General features: G+C 41.5%; 1 protein-coding gene across 3 annotated transcripts in view; it reads right to left on the reverse strand.

The window, feature by feature from the left end:
* The window catches only part of UBE4B (ubiquitination factor E4B), a 112,120-nt gene extending 108,593 nt beyond the window's left edge, over positions 1-3,527 (reverse strand). The window contains exon 1 of one of the 3 annotated variants that reach the window (XM_082352867.1): positions 2,794-3,527. In XM_082352867.1, coding sequence (XP_082208993.1) covers positions 2,794-2,817 — 24 coding nt within the window. In that variant the 5' untranslated portion in view covers positions 2,818-3,527. The remainder of the gene's footprint in view (positions 1-2,793) is intronic. The other 2 variants (XM_082352869.1, XM_082352870.1) reach the window with 2 other exon arrangements.
* Between the last annotated feature and the right edge of the window lie 15,084 nt (positions 3,528-18,611).

An 18,611-nucleotide genomic window follows, 5' to 3' on the forward strand; every position in this document is an offset into this window, starting at 1 on the left:
CTTCACCTATAAAACAAGGAAAATTTAAGGAACTGCTGGACTGCGCTGTTTTATCAAATGAGACAATGGTTGTAAAATGCCTGGCACAGAGCAGGGTTCTAAGACTGTTAATAAATGTCGGTCCCTTTCCACTGAAAAAACACTGCTAAAATGTCCAAGGTCATATATTCTGCATTTGGGAAGGAAGACAACTCACATATTCTGCATTTGGGAAAGACAATTTCTAAAACCTTGACCACACCCTGAATCCCAGCCAGCCCTCTTAAAGATGAACTAGGTCATACAGATTTTGCAAAAAAAAAAGAAAATCATTTCAATGAAAACACATCATCACCACAGTTGAAAACCAGTTTAAAATACCTGCCCTACTCAGAGCATCATTTTGGTATAAAAAAAACAACACATGAGCAGGGTACAGAATGAATGTAATGTAAATAATGACGCCTTGAAATGCAGGTTCCTGAAGAGAATAAACTTAGTCATGGATCTGCTCTATACCGCAAAGGACTCATTGTAATGTGCTATATAAACAGCAATGAAGTTAAAGAAATACTCTACTTAGAAAGCACAAGAGAAGAAAAGTACAAGAATTCAGGGTGATCTATAAGAGGGACCAAAAAGTACCCATAATGTAAAATCTTCTAAAGCTACTACCCTGGTTATAGCAGCCTCTATTTTTCATGGACTGCACTCTCATATATTTTCATTTTGCTAAAATATGAAACTCTGTCTTACCTAATTTCCTAATTTAGATTGAAAGATCAATGTCTTGACTGTTTACACCCTGAGATGCATGTTTGAGTTATAAATATAAATGTATTATTTTCTAACCAAATAAATGTCAACTACCGTATCTGTGACACAAGTTTCCACCAACAGAGTAACAATAAGGCAAAACTTTTGGAAATGTCTCTGTTGAGAACTGTTCACCTAATCCCAGAATTAAAGGAAATGGATTAAAAAAAACTTAAGCTTTTTCCCCATAAAATATTTGTTTTAGATTATGCTGAGAGTAAAATTACCAGTTATTGAACTGTCCCTTTGTGTTCAGGCCAACTAATTTGTTGAACATAATCTTATATTGATCTTATATTAGTGAATTTAATTTTTCACATTTATTTTAATATTTTGTTGACCTTGAAAAATGTCTATCTCCTCCACAATGATTACACTTGTTCCATATATGGTAAAAAAAAAAAAAAAAAAAAAGTTAGTACCTTCCTCAAGGACTGGATAAAGTGAAGAGCTACAGTTCGGATTATACAGTTCCTTAACTGGTCTGTATGCTTTAATGGTTTTCTTAGTGAAAACTCAAGTATGTAAAAACTTCTAAACCAGGAACAATTTAGAGAATGTCAAGAAAAAAAGTAATTTCTGGAGGTAAAAGACTTACTAAAAAACTCTTTGCCTTAAGAGAAATTGATCCACTAGCATTAATGTTAAAGAAAAAAGGGGGTGCACTTTAAAAAAACTACACAAAACAAAGTGCCTCTACAAGGATCTCTTGATAGTTCCTACCTGAATGAAAGAAATTGTTCAATATTCTTCTAATTTAAGATTACACTACTGATGTATTTAGAAAACAAAGTCAGTAACAAAGAATGGGCAATCCTGACTTTCCAAAAAGCCAGGTATCAAAACCAACAAAATTATTTGCTTCCTTTCCTATGTGACCCTTAACCCACCACCTGCCTGCCTCTTCTCTGGAGAATTTTAGTCCCTAGGTAAATATATTGACTACTCTGCAGCTAAAACTGAAGCATGGAAGTTTTACAGTACAACCAACCTGATGGATGACTACTTTCATAATACTGTAGGGAAGTTTTACATGAACTGTGGAAGAAATGGTAGGTGGAAGAGAGTGAGGCCAGCAGGGGTCCTGAAAGGGAAGCTCCCAATTTGTAAAAAAAAAAAGAAGGGCAAAGTCAACAGAGTCACAGGAAAATCCTTGTACCCTACATGCCACTTTTTATTACTATTATTAAATAATCTTGAAAACATCAAGAAGGGGATCTGTAAGACTCCTTTCAGAAATGATAGGGGGAATTTTCAAAGTCATTTGCTTCCTGTTCAGTGTCTGTTACAGCAAAACACAAGTTTGAAAGGGCCAAAAACTAGAAAAAAGGCATAATGAAAGAGAAGTATGCCAGAAGCCATTAGTGGTCTGTTAAGTTGCTAGAATTTAACTGTAATTCACGAAGCTATGGAGAAGATACATATTTTGTTAAATATCAAAGAATCTGTCTGTAGACCACCCCCAAACACATATGTAATGTTTAATTAACTTATACAATGAAATGCCACACATACTTGGGATTTCAAATCCTTTAAAAACATACACCTATACATTCTGATTCCTCCCAAAATTATTCTTCAGATCTCTGCAGTAAGGCGCGCGCGCGCACACGCACATGCGCGAGCACGAGCGCGAGCGCGCGCGTAGACACACACACACACACACACACACACACACACACACACAAACTTGATGTAAATCTAGCCCTTCTTGCTTAAATACCCTGAAGAAAAGAATGAAAGCCTCAGTATGCTCTCATCTTCTTTAGACCCTAAAAGAAGACTCGAAAAGAGACAAATGGAGTTCAGGATGGAAAAAGAAGGCAAAGGAATACAAGAGAATACAACCGGAGACCCTCTCAGGGACTCATTTAATTCTTAGAAAATGTCATCTCCATTCCTGCCCAAAGCCCAGGCACCACTGGCGCAGTATCAACCCTATCCAAAGCGCCAAAGAGTTGCCAACTAATCTCCCAAGGTGTCCCCCAACCTCCTCACCTCGTCAGCGCTCAGCTCCTCCATCGCTTTCCTCTTAATGGTGAAAGGCGTTAAGGAGAGATCTTCTGTTCTTTGAGACCAGGGCGGGAGGAGAGTGGAAGGTGTCTATCGGGCTGTCTGGTCCCCCGAATGGGGGAGGTTTCAGAACTGCATAGTCAGAGGTTAAAAAATAAGAACACGAGGGGCAGTGAAATGCCTTGGCGTCGGTCACTCCAATTGCCCCAGAGACTCCTACAGCTGCTTACGCCACGAGCAGCCTCCTTTGACCGCCACTGCTGCTGCTACAGGGTTATCGTAAGGCGCCACTTTTTACCCTCTGCTTCCCAGGTTACCCAGACTAGGGAGCTCGGTCTCCAGCTCTCCTCGTGCCCGGAGCCTACTGTGTCTTCGTGGTGGCGCGGCAGCTGCGCTTCCTCCAGCAGATCGTGCTCTCCTTCCAGCCCTTTCCCCCTGGCGGGAAGTGTTCAACTGCAGAGTGGGTGCCCCGAGGCAAGGCGACCCCAGAGCCGCCCAGGCAGAGCCCAGCACTGAGGAGGGAAGCTCCTCCCCTCCCAAAGCAGGCCGGCCACGCCCCGCCTCCACGCCGGAGCCTGGGCAAGGGGGAGGGGGAGGACCGGACTCGCGATGCTCTGGCTGGAAGAGTAAATCCTCCTACCCCTCCACCCCTACTCTTACCCCCTCGCCCCACCAAGTATTATTCATCAAAACAACAGGGCGGCCATCTTTGAAAGGGATCACGTGACCCCGTCAGACAGGCGGGGCTTCTGGCCCCAGGACGAGGCAGCCAATGGGCCGCGGGCGTCGCGCCGCCGATTTCCTCTCTCCTGTGTCTCCTCCCGCCTCCGCCCCACCCTCTCCCCGGCAGCCGCGCGGGGCGGGGGGAGGGGCGAGCGGGGCCGCGGGCGGGCCGGCCGAGCGCGGGGGGCGGGGCGGAGAGGTGCCATGGTGACGGCGCGGGGGGGGGCGGTGCGCGGGCCCGGCCCAGGTAGGTTCCCGGGAGGGCCACGCGGGCGGGCGATGGCGGAGGCCGCGGGGCACGGCGCCTGCAGACAACGGGAAGATTGGCCAGAAGGGGACTCCCGCCCAGCGACCCGGGCCCACAGCGCCTCCGTTGTTCCCAGGCTTTTCTCTTTAGCGGCTCACAAACGCCTCTCGACTCTCCACGATGCCGCCCAAACGAACTAAAAGAAACGGAAAACGTCTCCTTTCTGGGATGAGCGTTCTCTACCAGCCTGACCGCTCACATTCTGCAAAACCTTTTTACGTAGACTCTTCCTCCTCCGCAAGGAAAGCCCATTTGGAAGAAAACTTTAACACAAGTAGAACTTCATTTCATTTCACTTTGTTCTTTTAGAGAGATCATTTCTGATTTTTTTTTTTAAGTGTGTTCCAAATTTGAAAGTATAAATGGGTTTGAGACCCAGAAAACTTTGAAGTGCATACACAAACACAAGGAACACTTGTGGAGCCAAGGAAAAGAAACCATCGTCCTCACCTGGACAAGAACACAAAAAAATTTTTAATTGAAATGTGTGTAATCAAAACATATTAGTTTTAACGTGTACAGTATAATGATTTGACATACGTATATATTGGGAAATGATTACCACAATATGTTAACACCCATCACCACACATACTTGTTTTTTTTTTTTTTTTGGAATGAGCACTTTAAAGAGTTATTCGCTTAGCAACTTTCAAATATATGATACAGTATTGTTGATTGTAGTCCCAATGCTGTACATTACACCCACAAGACTTCTTACAACTGAGTCTGTACCTTTTGACCACCTTCACCATTTTGCCCACGCACCATCCCCCTCTGGCAACCACCAATCTGTTCTCTGAAGAATGCAAATATTTTATAATATACAAGTCTAAACAGTGGTCAACGTTTAACAGTGTCATGAAATTCCAGATTTTGCCACCTACGAAGAATGTAATGTATGGGATGGTTTACTTAACCATAATATTACAGACTGCATTCCAGAATTAAAAGTCACAATTTTTTTTCCTGCTACTTACTTAAAATAGTAACCTGACAACCAGATATGTAAGGAATTTGTAAGTAAAATTAGACCACTGCTGGCTTTACATATTATCTGCTCTCCAGGAAAGGAATTCTGTGTAAGCCAGAATTTAGATGCCTGGTGACATTGATATCAGTACATTAATTTTTTTTTTTAATAAATTTATTTATTTATTTTTGGCTGTGTTGGGTCTTCGTTTCTGTGCAAGGGCTTTCTCCAGTTGCGGAGAGCGGGGGCCACTCTTCATCGCGGTGCGCGGGCCTCTCATTGTCGCGGCCTCTCCCGTTGCGGAGCACAGGCTCCAGACGCGCAGGCTCAGTAGTTGTGGCTCACGGGCTTAGTTGCTCCGCGGCATGTGGGATCTTCCCAAGCCAGGGCTCGAACCCGTGTCCCCTGCGTTGGCAGGCAGACCCTCAACCACTGCGCCACCAGGGAAGCCCCCATTTACTTTTTTAAACGTGGTCATTGCCATATAATTCGTATTCCATACAATTCATCCATTTAAAGTGTACGATGGTTGTAGAATATTCACAGTTATCAACCATCATCACTAATTCCAGAACATTTCATCACCCCAGAAAGAAACCCTGTACCTATTAACAGTCACTCCCCATTCTCCCCTCCTCTCCCTCTGGGCAACCACTAATCTACTTTCTGTCTCTACCAATGGAATCCTACTCTATGGGGCTTTTTGTGTCCAGCTGCTTTTATTTAGCATATGTTTTCAAGGTTTATCCATGTTGCAGTATATATCAGTACTTCATTTCTTTAATGCCGAATAATATTCCATTGTATGGATAGACCACATTTTGTTTATTCATTCATCAGTTAATGGACATTTGGGTTGTTTCCACCATTTGGTTATTATGAATAATGCTGCTATCAATATTTATGTGTAAGTTTTTGTGTGGACATTTGTTTTAATTTCTCTTGGATATATACCTAGGAGGAGAATTTCTGGGTTGTGTGTTTAACTTTTCAAGCAACTGAAAAACTGTTTTCCAAAGCGCTGCACCATTGTACATTCCACCAGCAACGTATGAGGGTTCCATTTTCTCCAATCCTCACCAACATTTGTTAGTATCTCTTTTTTAGAATAGTCACACTAGTAGACGTGAAGTGGTATCTCACTGCAGTTTTGTGTTTTCATTCCTCTGAGGGCTAACAATGTTGAGCATCTTTTCATGTATTTATTAGTTATTTGTATATCTTTGGACAAATATCTGTCCAAATCCTTTGTTCATTTTTTAATTGGTTATTTGTCTTTTTATTGTTGAGTTGTAAGAGTTCTGTATATACTCTGGATATTAGTCCCTTAACAAACATGTAATTTATAAATATCTTTCCCATTCTGTGGGTTATTTCACTTTCTTGATAGTATCATTTGCAGCACAAATTTTTTTATTTTGATGTAGTCCAGTTTATTTTTTTCTTTTGTCATTTGTGCTTTTGATGTAATACATTCACTTTTACAAGGCATATTGAATCATTTATTATTTCTCTTAGTCAGTTTGTGCTGCTATAACAGAATACCATAGACTGAGTGGCTTATAAGCAACAGAAATTTATTTCTTAGTTCTGGAGGCTCAAAGTCTGAGGTCAGGGTGCCAGCATGGTCAAATCTGGTGAACTCCCTCTTCCAGGTGGCTTGTACTAGCTTCTCCTGGTATCCTCACATGACTGTGAACAGAGAGCAAGCAAGCTCTCTAGAAACTCTCATAAGGGCACTGATCTCATCCATGAGTGCCTCACCCTTATGACCTCATCTATTCCTAATTATCTCTGCAAAGTAATACCATCACATGGGGGAGGGTGTCAACACATGAATTTGCGGGGGACACAAACATTCCATCCGTAACAATATTCAAATATTATAGGAAATATCCTTCCCATTTTGTGGCTGGAGAAAGTGAAACGGTGAATATTAAATGGCCTGCCCCAAGTCAAATGGGAAAATGATTAGAAGTCTTGCTTCCCTGAATTCTTTCCCTATCACAGAAATATCTCTGTCTATATATCACAAGAACACAATATCTAGAACAAAATGAGTATTCGAAAAATGTAAGATAAAGTACTGATTGTATGCTTGTTTGCTGAGTAGTGATATTGTGAAAATGCCACAGTATTTTATTCACCATAGATTCCATGTCCAATCTAGCTTTAACCTTTTATGATTTATGACATTTGGATTTTCTGACATAGAATTCACTTTTAAAGCTGTCTCACTATTTTAAGACTAAGAAATACAGGGATTTTTTACCATTTGTGTGACAACTCCACTCCCTTTCTTTTTCTTCAACTCCAAAGTACTCTTTCTGCAAATATAATGAATTTTGTAAAATCACAAAAATTAGAAGTGAACTCCCTTTAGCCATGTACTGTATTTCCCAGGGTCTCTTACAGGATGAATCCCTCTAATATGTTTTTTAGTGCCTTTTACAGTTGTGTTTTAAACTGCTCAAGTGCTGGAGTTCCTACCACTTCCCTTAGGGGAAGCTTTCCCACAAAATCGTAAATAGGAGTATCTATCTCAGAGGTGTTCATGATAGTTATCTCACTGTTTTGCTCAGTTTCTTCCATCTTCCATCTTCTAAAGGGGGCATTATATTACCCCCTTTAGATCATGCAAAATAATCTGTCTGCCTCATTTGGGAACTACCAAGCATCAAGGCCCAAGACAAATTAGTTCTCAGAATTACCTAGAAGTTAGCAAAAGTACCTTTTAATGCTAGTAACAGATAAAGGAGGAGAACAAACTGAAACATGTGACTGAAAATAAAAGTATACTTTGGGCAGATTTTGTTATTTTATAAGGGGAAAGGGGTTTTTGTGGGGTTTTTTCACTTGAAAGTAAAAATAGGGGGCTTCCCTGGTGGCGCAGTGGTTAGGAATCTGCCTGCCAATGCAGGGGACACGGGTTCGTGCCCCGGTTCAGGAAGATCCCACATGCCGTGGAGCAGCTGGGCCCGTGAGCCACAACTACTGAGCCTGCGCGTCTGGAGCTTGTGCTCCGCAACGGGAGAGGCCATGACAGTGAGAGGCCCGCGCACCGCGATGAAGAGTGGCCCCCGCTTGCCACAACTAGAGAAAGCCCTTGCACAGAAACGAAGACCCAACACAGCCAAAAATAAATAAATAATTAATTAATTTAAAAAAAAAAAAAGAAAGAAAGTAAAAATAGGGACTTCCCTGTTGGCACAGTGGTTAAGAATCTGCCTGCCAATGCAGGGGACATGGGTTCGAGCCCTGGTCCGGGAAGATCCCAAATGCCACAGAACAACTAAGCCCGTGCGCCACAACTACTGAGCCTGCGCTCTAGAGCCCACGATCCACAACTGCTGAGCCCGTGTACCACAGCTACTGAAGCCCGCATGCCTAGAGCCCGTGCTCCACAACAGGAGAAGCCACCGCAATGAGAAGCCCACGCACCACAATGAAGAGTAGCCCCCGCTCTCAGCAACTAGAGAAAGCCCACGAGCAGCAATGAAGACCCAACGCAGCTAAAAATAAATAAATAAAATATTCTTTAGAAAAAGTAAAAAATAGCCTCCTAGTCAATTAAAAGGCATTTGTGATGGTAAATTCTAGAACTTATAATCTTTTAGGATAGCTTTGTATGCAAGTGCCAGGATATAGAGAGCTCACTGGACCAAAATTTGTCTTCCTGATGATCTACAAAGCTAGATCTACCAAGCTTCTTGATGATCTTCCTTTGGATCTACAAAGCTACCTACATCTGTAAGTACAATATATTCTGTTTTCTCTACTGCCATCAGAGGTCAACCCCTGCACCTGGATTCTGGATTCCTTCCCCTCCCACCTTCTTAAGGACTTTGGTCCAGGATTTATCCTTTTTCTTTTGCACCATCATTTTCTTCCTCCCCACTGGACACATTTCTGCTCTAGGAACACTAACTTTAAAAACCCCTACCTTGGGCTTCCCTGGTGGCGCAGTGGTTGAGAATCTGCCTGCCAATGCAGGGGACACGGGTTCGAGCCCTGGTCTGGGAAGATCCCACATGCCGCGGAGCAACTAGGCCCGTGAGCCACAACTACTGAGCCTGCGCGTCTGGAGCCTGTGCTCCGCAACAAGAGAGGCCGCGATAGTGAGAGGCCCGCGCATCGCGATGAAGAGTGGCCCCCGCTTGCCGCAACTAGAGAAAGCCCTCGCACAGAAACGAAGACCCAACACAGCCAAAAATAAATAAATTAATTTAAAAAAAAAAGCACAAAAACAAAACAAAACAAAAAAACCCCTACCTTGACCCTACATCTCCTTTGGGCTATGCCTCCTTTATTTGCTTCCCTTGACAGCAAAACATCTCAAAAGACATTTTGCATATTATTTCCACTCTTTCCCTTATTCCTCAGTCCAGTCTATCCTCTGTCTGTGCCATTCTGAGAAAATTCTCTTGTTGAGATCACCAATGATCTCCATCTAGCCAAGACCAGTTCCATTTTTTGTATCCAGTATTTATCAGCCTTCTCAGCAGCATTCAGTACAGTTGAGCACTTTTGAAACACTTTCCCCTATATTGCCTTTCACTGAGGCCACACTCCCTTGGGTTTCCTCTTGCCTCACTGGAAACTCTTCCTCAGGTTCATTTGCTGCCTCCTTCACCCAAGTTTTAAATATTGTAGAGCTGCAGGCTCAGTGCTGAGTCTTCTTCTCTCTGCCAACATGATAAGTGCAGTAGATTAAAGTAAGTCCAAGAAGGAGAATAATGCTGGAGATCAGTGTTTCCGTTTTAAAGAGGGTGGTCATACAAATGAATCTATATACAAAACAGAAATTCAGTCACAGGTGTAGAAAACAAACTTATGGTTACCAAGGAGGAAAGGAGTGGGGGGGATAAACTGGGAGATTGGGATTGACATATACACACTACTATATATAAAAAATAACTAATAAGAACCTACTGTATAGCACAGGGAAATTTATTCAGTGCTCTGTAATGACCTATATGGGAATGGAGTCTAGAAGAGAGTGGTTATATGTATACATATGGCTGATTCACTTTGCTGTACAGCAGAAACTAACACAACACTGGAAATCAACTATACTCCAATTAAAAAATTAATTAAAAAAATAAGTAAAGGGGACTTCCCTGGTGGCACAGTGGTTAAGAATCCGCCTGCCAAAAAAAAAAAAAAAAAAAAAAAAAGAATCCGCCTGCCAATGCAGGGGACACGGGTTCGAGCCCTGGTCTGGGAAGATCCCACATGCCGCAGAGCAACTAAGCCCGCGCGCCAAACTACTGAGCCCACGTGCTGCAAATACTGAAGCCCGGGTGCCTAGAGCCGGTGCTCCGCAGCAAGAGAAGCCACCACAATGAGATGCCTGTGTACCGCAACGAAGAGTAGCCCCCACTCGCCCCAACTAGAGGAAGCCCCATGCAGCAACAAAGACCCAGTGCCACCAAAAATAAATAAATTAATTAAAATAAAAATTAATTAATTAATTATTATAAATAATAAATAAATAAATTAATTATTATAAATAGATAAATAAATTAAAATATATAAATAAATAAAGGGACTTCCCTGGTGGTCCAGTGGTTAAGACTCTGCGCTCCCAATGCAGGGGTCCCAGGTTCGATCCCTGGTCAGAGAACTAAATCCCACACGCCTCAACTAAGAGTTCGTGTGCCACAACTGAAGATCCCGTGTGCTGCAACTAAGACCTGGTACAGCCAAATAAATAAATAGATAGATAGATAGATAGATAGATAGATAGATAGATAGATAGAGTGGTCAGAGAAGACCTAACTCAGCAAGTAGCATTTGAAGTAAGACCTGAAGGGACAGAGGAAGTGAGCCAAGTGGATATCCGTGGGCGAGCATGCGGAGCAGAGGGTATAGAAGGTCCTGAGTCCGGAATAGGCCTGGCAGGTGGCCAGTGTGGCTGAAGCAGGATGAGTGTTGGGGAAAGTAGAAGGTGATGTCTGTGGCTTTGTACTCTAAGATGGGAGCTGTTGGAGCGTTCTGAACAGAGGAGTGAGCGAATCTCTCCGATGTTTTTAAAAGGATCACTCTCTCGATGCTGCGTTGAAGACAGACAGTGGGGAATAAGAGTAGAAGCACAGAGACCAGTCGGGTTCTGACCTCTTGGCTCAGTGATCCAGGTGAGAGGTGCTGAGGGCTCGACAAGATGGCAGCAAGCAAGGTAGGGAGAAGTGGTGGGCTTCTGGTTATATTCTGAAGAAATAGCAAACAGAATTTGGGAGTGGAGGGTGAGAATGAAAAAAATGAGAGAAGTCAAGGATGACTCCAAGTGTTGGTAGAGGGAGAAGTTGCGATCCATTGAGATGGGGAGGACTATGGGTGGAGCAGACTTTGAGGGGAAGATAAGGAGTTCAGTTTCATGCATAGTAAGTCTAAGATATCTACTAGACTTTGAAGTAAAGATGTCAAGTAGATGGCTGCACATATAGCTCTGGAGTTTAGGAGAGAGGTCCAGACTAGAGACATCAGTTGAGCATCTTTGGTGCATGGATGAAATTTAAAGTCATGAGATGGGATGAGTGATTAGAAGAAGCAAGGAGGAGGAAAGGAATCAGCAACGGAGACTGACAATGACTGGCCTGCAGTTGGAGGAAAACCAGGAGACGGTGGTGTCTGTGACCAAAGTCAAGTGAACAAAGTGTTGAAAGAAAGAGGAAATGATCAACTGTTTCAAATGCTGTCAACAGATGACTTAAGATGAAGATGGAGATTGTCCATTGAATTTAGCAACAAGCAGCTCTTCGGTGACCTTCAGAGCAGTTTTGGTGGATTGATGGGGCAGGAAACTGATCTAGGTATGTATAAGAAAGAATGCAAAAATAGGCAACACTCTCAAGAAGTTTTATGGCAAAAGAGAGCAAAGAAATGGGACAGTAGTTGGAGGGAGAAGTGGGTAAAACTGTTTTGTTTTTCATATTGGGAGAAATAGTAGTATATCTTGTATGTTAATGGGAATTATCAGTTGAGAGGGAAATTTTTGAATATTTAGGGAAAAGTAGATTCTGTATACTATTGATGTCTTCTTTAAATCCTTTACCTTCTAAGAAGCATATTCTTATCTTATAAATTGGAAAAGTGTATTTCCTCTTGAAAGGAAAATAATAGCAAAATTTTTTCTTACATAAATCTTGTTTGCTATTTCTGTTGATTTGATGTTAGCAATTTTCTAGATTTTTAACCTTCTTCTTGCCTAAAATGATACAGCATGCCTGCCAAAGAATGCCTACTGCTTTATGAGGCCATGTTAATCATTAGATGTTGTTTCTGGCTAGAATCACAGGTAATGCCTGTGACTGATTTAATGTCTCTAAAAGTTAACTATCTGAAATTTATGTATTCTGACTCTTACTTGGGCTTAGGATTCAGAATTCTGCTTGCTTGGAGTAGAATTTGATTTTTATAGGATTACATTGTTATGCCTAATGTCTGGGGTTGTTTGATACACTCAGCAGATGTGGTCACCAAATCCAGGAAAGAAAACCAGTACTGCTGACTCAGTCTGTCATCTATTCATGCATTTGGTAACCACTTATTGAAAGCCCATGATGGGGGAGTTCCCTGGTGGCCTAATGGTTAGGATTACGGGCTTTCAATGCTGTGGCCCAGGTTCAATCTCTGGTGAGGGAACTGAGATCCCACAAGCACAAAAAAAAAAAGTAGAAAAAAGAAAGAAAGAAAAAAGCCCATCATGGGCAAAGCACTATACAAGCTACCAAGACAAACTGGTGAATAAGACATGCTAAGTATTCTCCTACCCATAAGATACCTTACAGTCAAGGAGAGAGAGAAAACAGACACACAACTTTCCTGGGCGTATATCCAGAGAAAACTCTAATTCGAAAAGATACATGTAGCCCAATGTTCATTGCAGCACTATTTACAATAGCCAAGCCATGGAAGCAACCTAAATGTCCATCAATAGATGAATGGCTAAAGAAGATGTGGTATATATATATATACAATGGAATATTACTCAGCCATAAGAAAAGAATGAAATAATGCCATTTGCAGCAACATGGATGGACCTAGAGATTATCATACTAAGTGAAGTAAGTCAGACAGAGAAAGAAAAATATCATGATATTGCTTATATGTGGAATCTAAAAAAAAAAAGTTATTGTACAAATGAACTTATTTACAAAACAGAAGTAGACCCACAGACATAGAAAACAAATTTATGGTTACCAAAGGGGAAAGGCAGGAGAGATAAATTAGGAGGTTGGGATTAACACATACACACTACCATATATGAAATAGATAACCAACAAGGACCTATTTATAGCACAGGGAACTATACTCAATATTTTGTAATAACCTATAAGGGAGAAGAATATGAAGAAGAATATATATATATGTATAGCTGAATCACTGTGCTGTACACCTGAAACTAACACAACATTATAAATCAACTCTACTTCAATAAAATAAAAAAAATTAAAAATTAAAAACAAAAAACAAACCCCCAAACACGTATACAACTGTAATACATTGTAGAAAGTGTAAAGTGCCATAAAAGAAATTCCAAGGGGGAATTCCCTCGCGGTCCAGTGGTTAGGACTCTGCAGTTTCAGTGCAGAGGGCCTGTGTTTTATCCCTGGTTGGGGAACTAAGATCCTGCAAGCCATGCAGCACAGCCAAAAAAAAAAAAAAAGAAATTCCAGGAAAGCACAGAGGAGCCCAAAGGATAAAGAGATTATTACTTGTTTGGAGGACATTGCTCTGACTCACTGAAGCAGGCAGGTATTCTGAAGGAAATCTACCCAACAGCCTTCCTTCCAATGATCTCAACTAATGTCAGTATTTCCCCACATTTTAAAACATGATAATTCATTTTTATAATCCCCTGAAAAGCAGGAACATCTTGACCCCACTTTCATTTTATAGCCAAATGAACTGACTCCATCTCTTTTTGTTAAAAAAATTCTATTAATGTTATATGTACTTAAAATGTAATATTAGAAGAGCTTCCTTTAATTTTTAAAACCTAATGAACAGTTGCATTTGAATAAAAATAAGATTTATTATGTTTTTAATCAGACGAACTACTCACGAACTCATTTTCTATATTTCCTCATTAAGTGAAAAGTATTATCTGGAGAAAACTACCTACCTCTTGGCTATATTTTCATCATAAGTCTCCTACTGTCCTCCTCTCTCTCTACTCTTAGAAAAGAATTGATAAATGTGTCAGTGAGCATAAGAAAGGAACATGATGGAAGAAACCACCTCACACGGGAGTAAGTCAGTCACACCAGATTCAAGGGGTTCAGAAAAAGATTTTTTAAATTTTTGTTTAAAAAAGGGAGTTGGGAGACTTCCCTGTGGTGCAGTGGTTAAGAATCTGCCTGCCAATGCAGGGCACATGGGTTCGATCCCCGATCCCTGGTCCGGGAAGATCCCACATGCCGCGGAGCAACTAAGCCCGTGCGCCACAACTACTGAAGCCTGGGTGCCTAGAGCCCGTGCTCCTCAGCAAGAGAAGCCACTGCAACGAGAAGCCTGCGCACCGCAACGAAGAGTAGCCCCCACTCGCCGCAACTAGAGAAAGCCCGCGCGCAGCAACAAAGACCCAACACAGCCAAAAATAATAATAAATAAATAAAATAAATAAATTTTAAAAAACAAAAAAAATGTTAAAAATTTAAAAATAAATAAAAATAAACATGACATACAGAGTGGAAGTCCTGGATTGATGGATTTCATTTATTTATTTGGTCATATTTGTGTTCCTCACCATGTTTCTGTATTGAGAATATATGTGTATTTTTATCATTATCAGTATCTGGGTAAGTAATATAAACTGAGGAAAATGGGAATTCCCTGGGAGTCCAGTGGTTAGGACTCGGCGCTTTCACTGCAGTGGCCGGGGTTCAATCCCTGGTCTGGGAACTAAGATTCTACAAGCCGCACAGGGTGGCCTAAATAAATAAATAAATAAACTGAAGCAAAGAGTCCAGAATTTGGCTCCACCCATAAATGGAATTTATTGATTTACGTAACTGCAAAGTCCAGAAGCAGATTTTCAGGTCAGGCTTGTTCCAGAGACTTGACAGTGAACCCAAGGTTCTTGATTCTCTCTCTGTTTTCTGCAGTAGCTGCATGCTCCTCTGGAGGGCTTCCTTCACGGTGTGCTGGTGGCCCCCAGGATGGGTTATACTTCCTCATCCAAGCCTTGTAAGGAAGAAATTGTCTTTTCCCATCCTTCCCAGCTAGAATCCTGAAACCCTCTCACATTAGACCACTTGGACAACATGTAACCAAAGCACTAATTGATTTAGTCTGGGTCATGTTTCACTTCTAGAGCTGGGGTGTTGTTAACTTCAGCAGAACCAAATTGAATGCCCCTGAGCAAAATAAAAATCCCATTATCCACCCCTCTAGTTAGAAAGCTAAATGACAGAGACTTCCCCAGCAGTCCACTGGTTAACAATCGGCTCTTTCAATGCAGGGCCGTGGGATCGATCCCTGGTCGGGGAACTAAGATCCCACATGTTGTGTGGCATGGCCAAAAAAAAAAAAGAAAAGGGCTTCCCTGGTGGCGCAGTGGTTGAGAATCTGCCTGCCAATGCAGGGGACACGGGTTCGAGCCCTGGTCTGGGAGGATCCCATATGCCGTGGAACAACTAGGCCCATGAGCCACAACTAATGAGCCTGTGCGTCTGGAGCCTGTGCTCCGCAACAAGAGGGGCCGCGATAGTGAGAGGCCCGCGCACCGCGATGAAGAGTGGCCTCTGCTTGCCACAACTTGAGAAAGCCCTCGCACAGAAACGAAGACCCAACACAGCCAAAAATAAATAAATAAATAAATAAAATAAAATAAAATAAGGTACCGCTTACTTTAAAAAAAAAGAGAGATAAATAGCAGCTTCTCCTGAGAAATAAGTGACTAAATAAATAGTCCTAAGTTGCTATTTTAGATAATACCAGTACCAGGGATGGATCTAGGTTTTGTAGTACCTAAAACATAGCAATTTGGGAGGTCTTCTTAAAGAAAAAGAATACAAAATTAGTCTCAAATGTGAATTTTAAAAATCAGAAAAATAACAGTTTGATTAATTGCCCCTAAATAAATTTTATCTGCAACGTACTCATTGTCTCTTCATATGATAATTTCATAATATAATTTTTTAGAGAGATTTTAAAAAGTAAACTAATCTTTCCTCTATCGTGGTTGACCTAAATCTACTTTTTATTACTGATAGCTTAGGAAAGTTTCTTTTAGCTTCACAACTCATTATAGTAAGGATATTACACTATTGGTAAGGATATGTAAATTTTAGGACTGTTTTTAAACTTGGGGCTATTTCGTTTTCTTTGGCCTGCGGGATCTTATTTCCCTGATCAGGGATCAAACCCACGCCCCCGGCAGTGGAAGCCCAGAGTCTTAACCACTGGACTGCCAGGGAAGTCCCTTGGGGCTATTTCTATGAAGTTTCAGAGATGAACTGGGAGATTTCAGAGCATCATAAATTTTCTTATGCTGTGATTAACAGTAACACTCTGAATTGAGGACTCACAATCACCAGTTTGGTTTTGCCTTCATCATGGTGTGTTATGTTTCATATTAACTCCATCAGTGTCAGTATTTTATGTAAACTAGTCAGAAATTTAAATCTTTTGACTCATTCCCTTTCTTTTTTTAACATTTATTTTATTCAAGTATAGTTGATTTACAATGTTGTGTTAATTTCTGCTGTACAGCAAAGTGATTCAGTTATAAATACATACATTCTTTTTCATATTTTTTTCATTATGGTTTATCACAGGATATTGCATATAGTTCCCCATGCTATATAGTAGAACCTTGTTGCTTATCCGTTCTATATATAATAGTTTGTAATCTGCTAATCCCAAACTCCCAATCCATCCCTCCTCCACCCCCTTCCCTCAGGGCAACCACAAGTCCTTTCTATGTCTGGACTCACTTCCTTTCTTTTTTTAAAATTAATTAATTAATTAATTAATTAATTAATTATGGCTTTGTTGCTGCAAGCAAGCGGGCTTTCTCCAGTTGTGGCGAGCGCGGGCTACTCTTCGTTGCGGAGCACGGGCTTCTCATTGCAGTGGCTTCTCTTTTTGCGGAGCACAGACTCTAGGTGCGTGGGCTTAAGTAGTTGTGGTGTGTGGGCTCACTAGTTGTGCCTCGTGGGCTCTAGAGCGCAGGCTCAGTAGTTGTGGTGCATGGGCTTAGTTGCTCCGCGGCATGTGGGATCTTCCCAGACCAGGGCTCGAACCCACGTCCCCTGCATTGGCAGGTGGGTTCTTAACCACTGAGACACCAGGGAAGTCCCTCCCTTTCTTAATTGGGTTATCAAACAATTCAAGAAACTATTCACTACACTTATGCAAAATTTATCCTTATAATGAACTACTGCTTTGGGTATGAACTTAAAAAAAAAATTTTTTTTTTTGTTACAATTCACTGCTTAATGTTAGAATCATTTATATGGAATTTATCATTGACTTTTTATGACTTTTGTTTCATATTTTCAGGACCTAGTACTACTTGGTGAACCTCTCCAAATGTCTGCTGAATTGAATTCAATCCAAGCAATTGTGATAAAATGCGTCTAATAGTTAACTATAGTAAATCACCATGAAGATGGCCTCTTGCATTTTAAAATGACAGAGGGATCCTTCGCGTATTATGTTTTCTCACTTGTTTTTACAGAACCATGCCAAAATGTCTTTCCAAACTGAAATTAAAGCAGTGAGGCATAATTAAAAATATATATTTGGTCTTTGTCTTTGATTCCTGGCACAGAGGTCCAAAACCTCTTGGAGTTTCCTGAGTGATAGGAGTGTGTCTTTGTCATTCATAAGGGGCGACTGTAGATCACGCTTGAGTTTGTCCTAATGAGGCAACTTAGGGTGTTCCCCCCTCCAGATAGCCTCAGAATGGGGGCTGGTCACCAGAAAGACCAAGGGAACCCTCTGTCTGGCCTACCAGCCTCTGGGAGAAGAAGGGGGACTGGAGATTGAGCTCTATAAAAACCCTTGAACAATGAGGCTCACGAGAGCTTCCAAATTGGTGAACACGTCGAGATGCTGGGAGGGTGGAGGACCCAGAGAGGACATGGAAATTCCATGTCCCCCCACCCTTGCCTTATGCATCTCTTCCTTTGGCTGTCCCTGAATTGTATCCTTTATGATAAACCAGTAACAGGAAGTAAAGCTCTGTGAGTCATTCCAGCAAGTTATTGAACTTGAGGGAACTGTCATGGGAACACAGAAGGCCACTTACTGTACAACTCGATTTATATAAAAAATCCAGAATAGGCCATTGCATAGGGATAGAAAGTAGATTAATGGCTTCCAGGGGCTGTGGGGAAGGGGTTGCCTGCTAATGGGTAAGGGGTTTCCATCTGAGGTAATAAAAAAGTTCCAGAATTAGACAGTGGTGATAGTTATACAACACTGTGACTGTACTTACTGCCACTGAATTGTACATTTTAAAATAGCTCAAGTGGTAAACTTTGTTATGTGTAAATTACCACAATTTAAAAAAATGCACCCATTAGGATGGCTATTATCGAAAAGCCAGAAAACACATGTTCGTAAGAATGCGGAGAAATTGGAACACTTGTGCACTGTTGGTGAAATGGCACAGTTGCTGTGGTACACGGTTGGCAGTTCCTCAAAAAGTTAAACACAGGATTACCACGTGACCCAGAAATTCCACTTGTGTATATACTCGAAAGAATTGAAAGCAGAGACTCGAATGGATATTTGTACACCTGTGTCCACAGCAGCATTATTCACAATAGCCAAAAGGTGGAAGCAA

This window comes from Balaenoptera borealis, assembly GCF_965194805.1.
Source record: "Balaenoptera borealis genome assembly, chromosome: 1".
Taxonomy (NCBI): domain Eukaryota; kingdom Metazoa; phylum Chordata; class Mammalia; order Artiodactyla; family Balaenopteridae; genus Balaenoptera; species Balaenoptera borealis.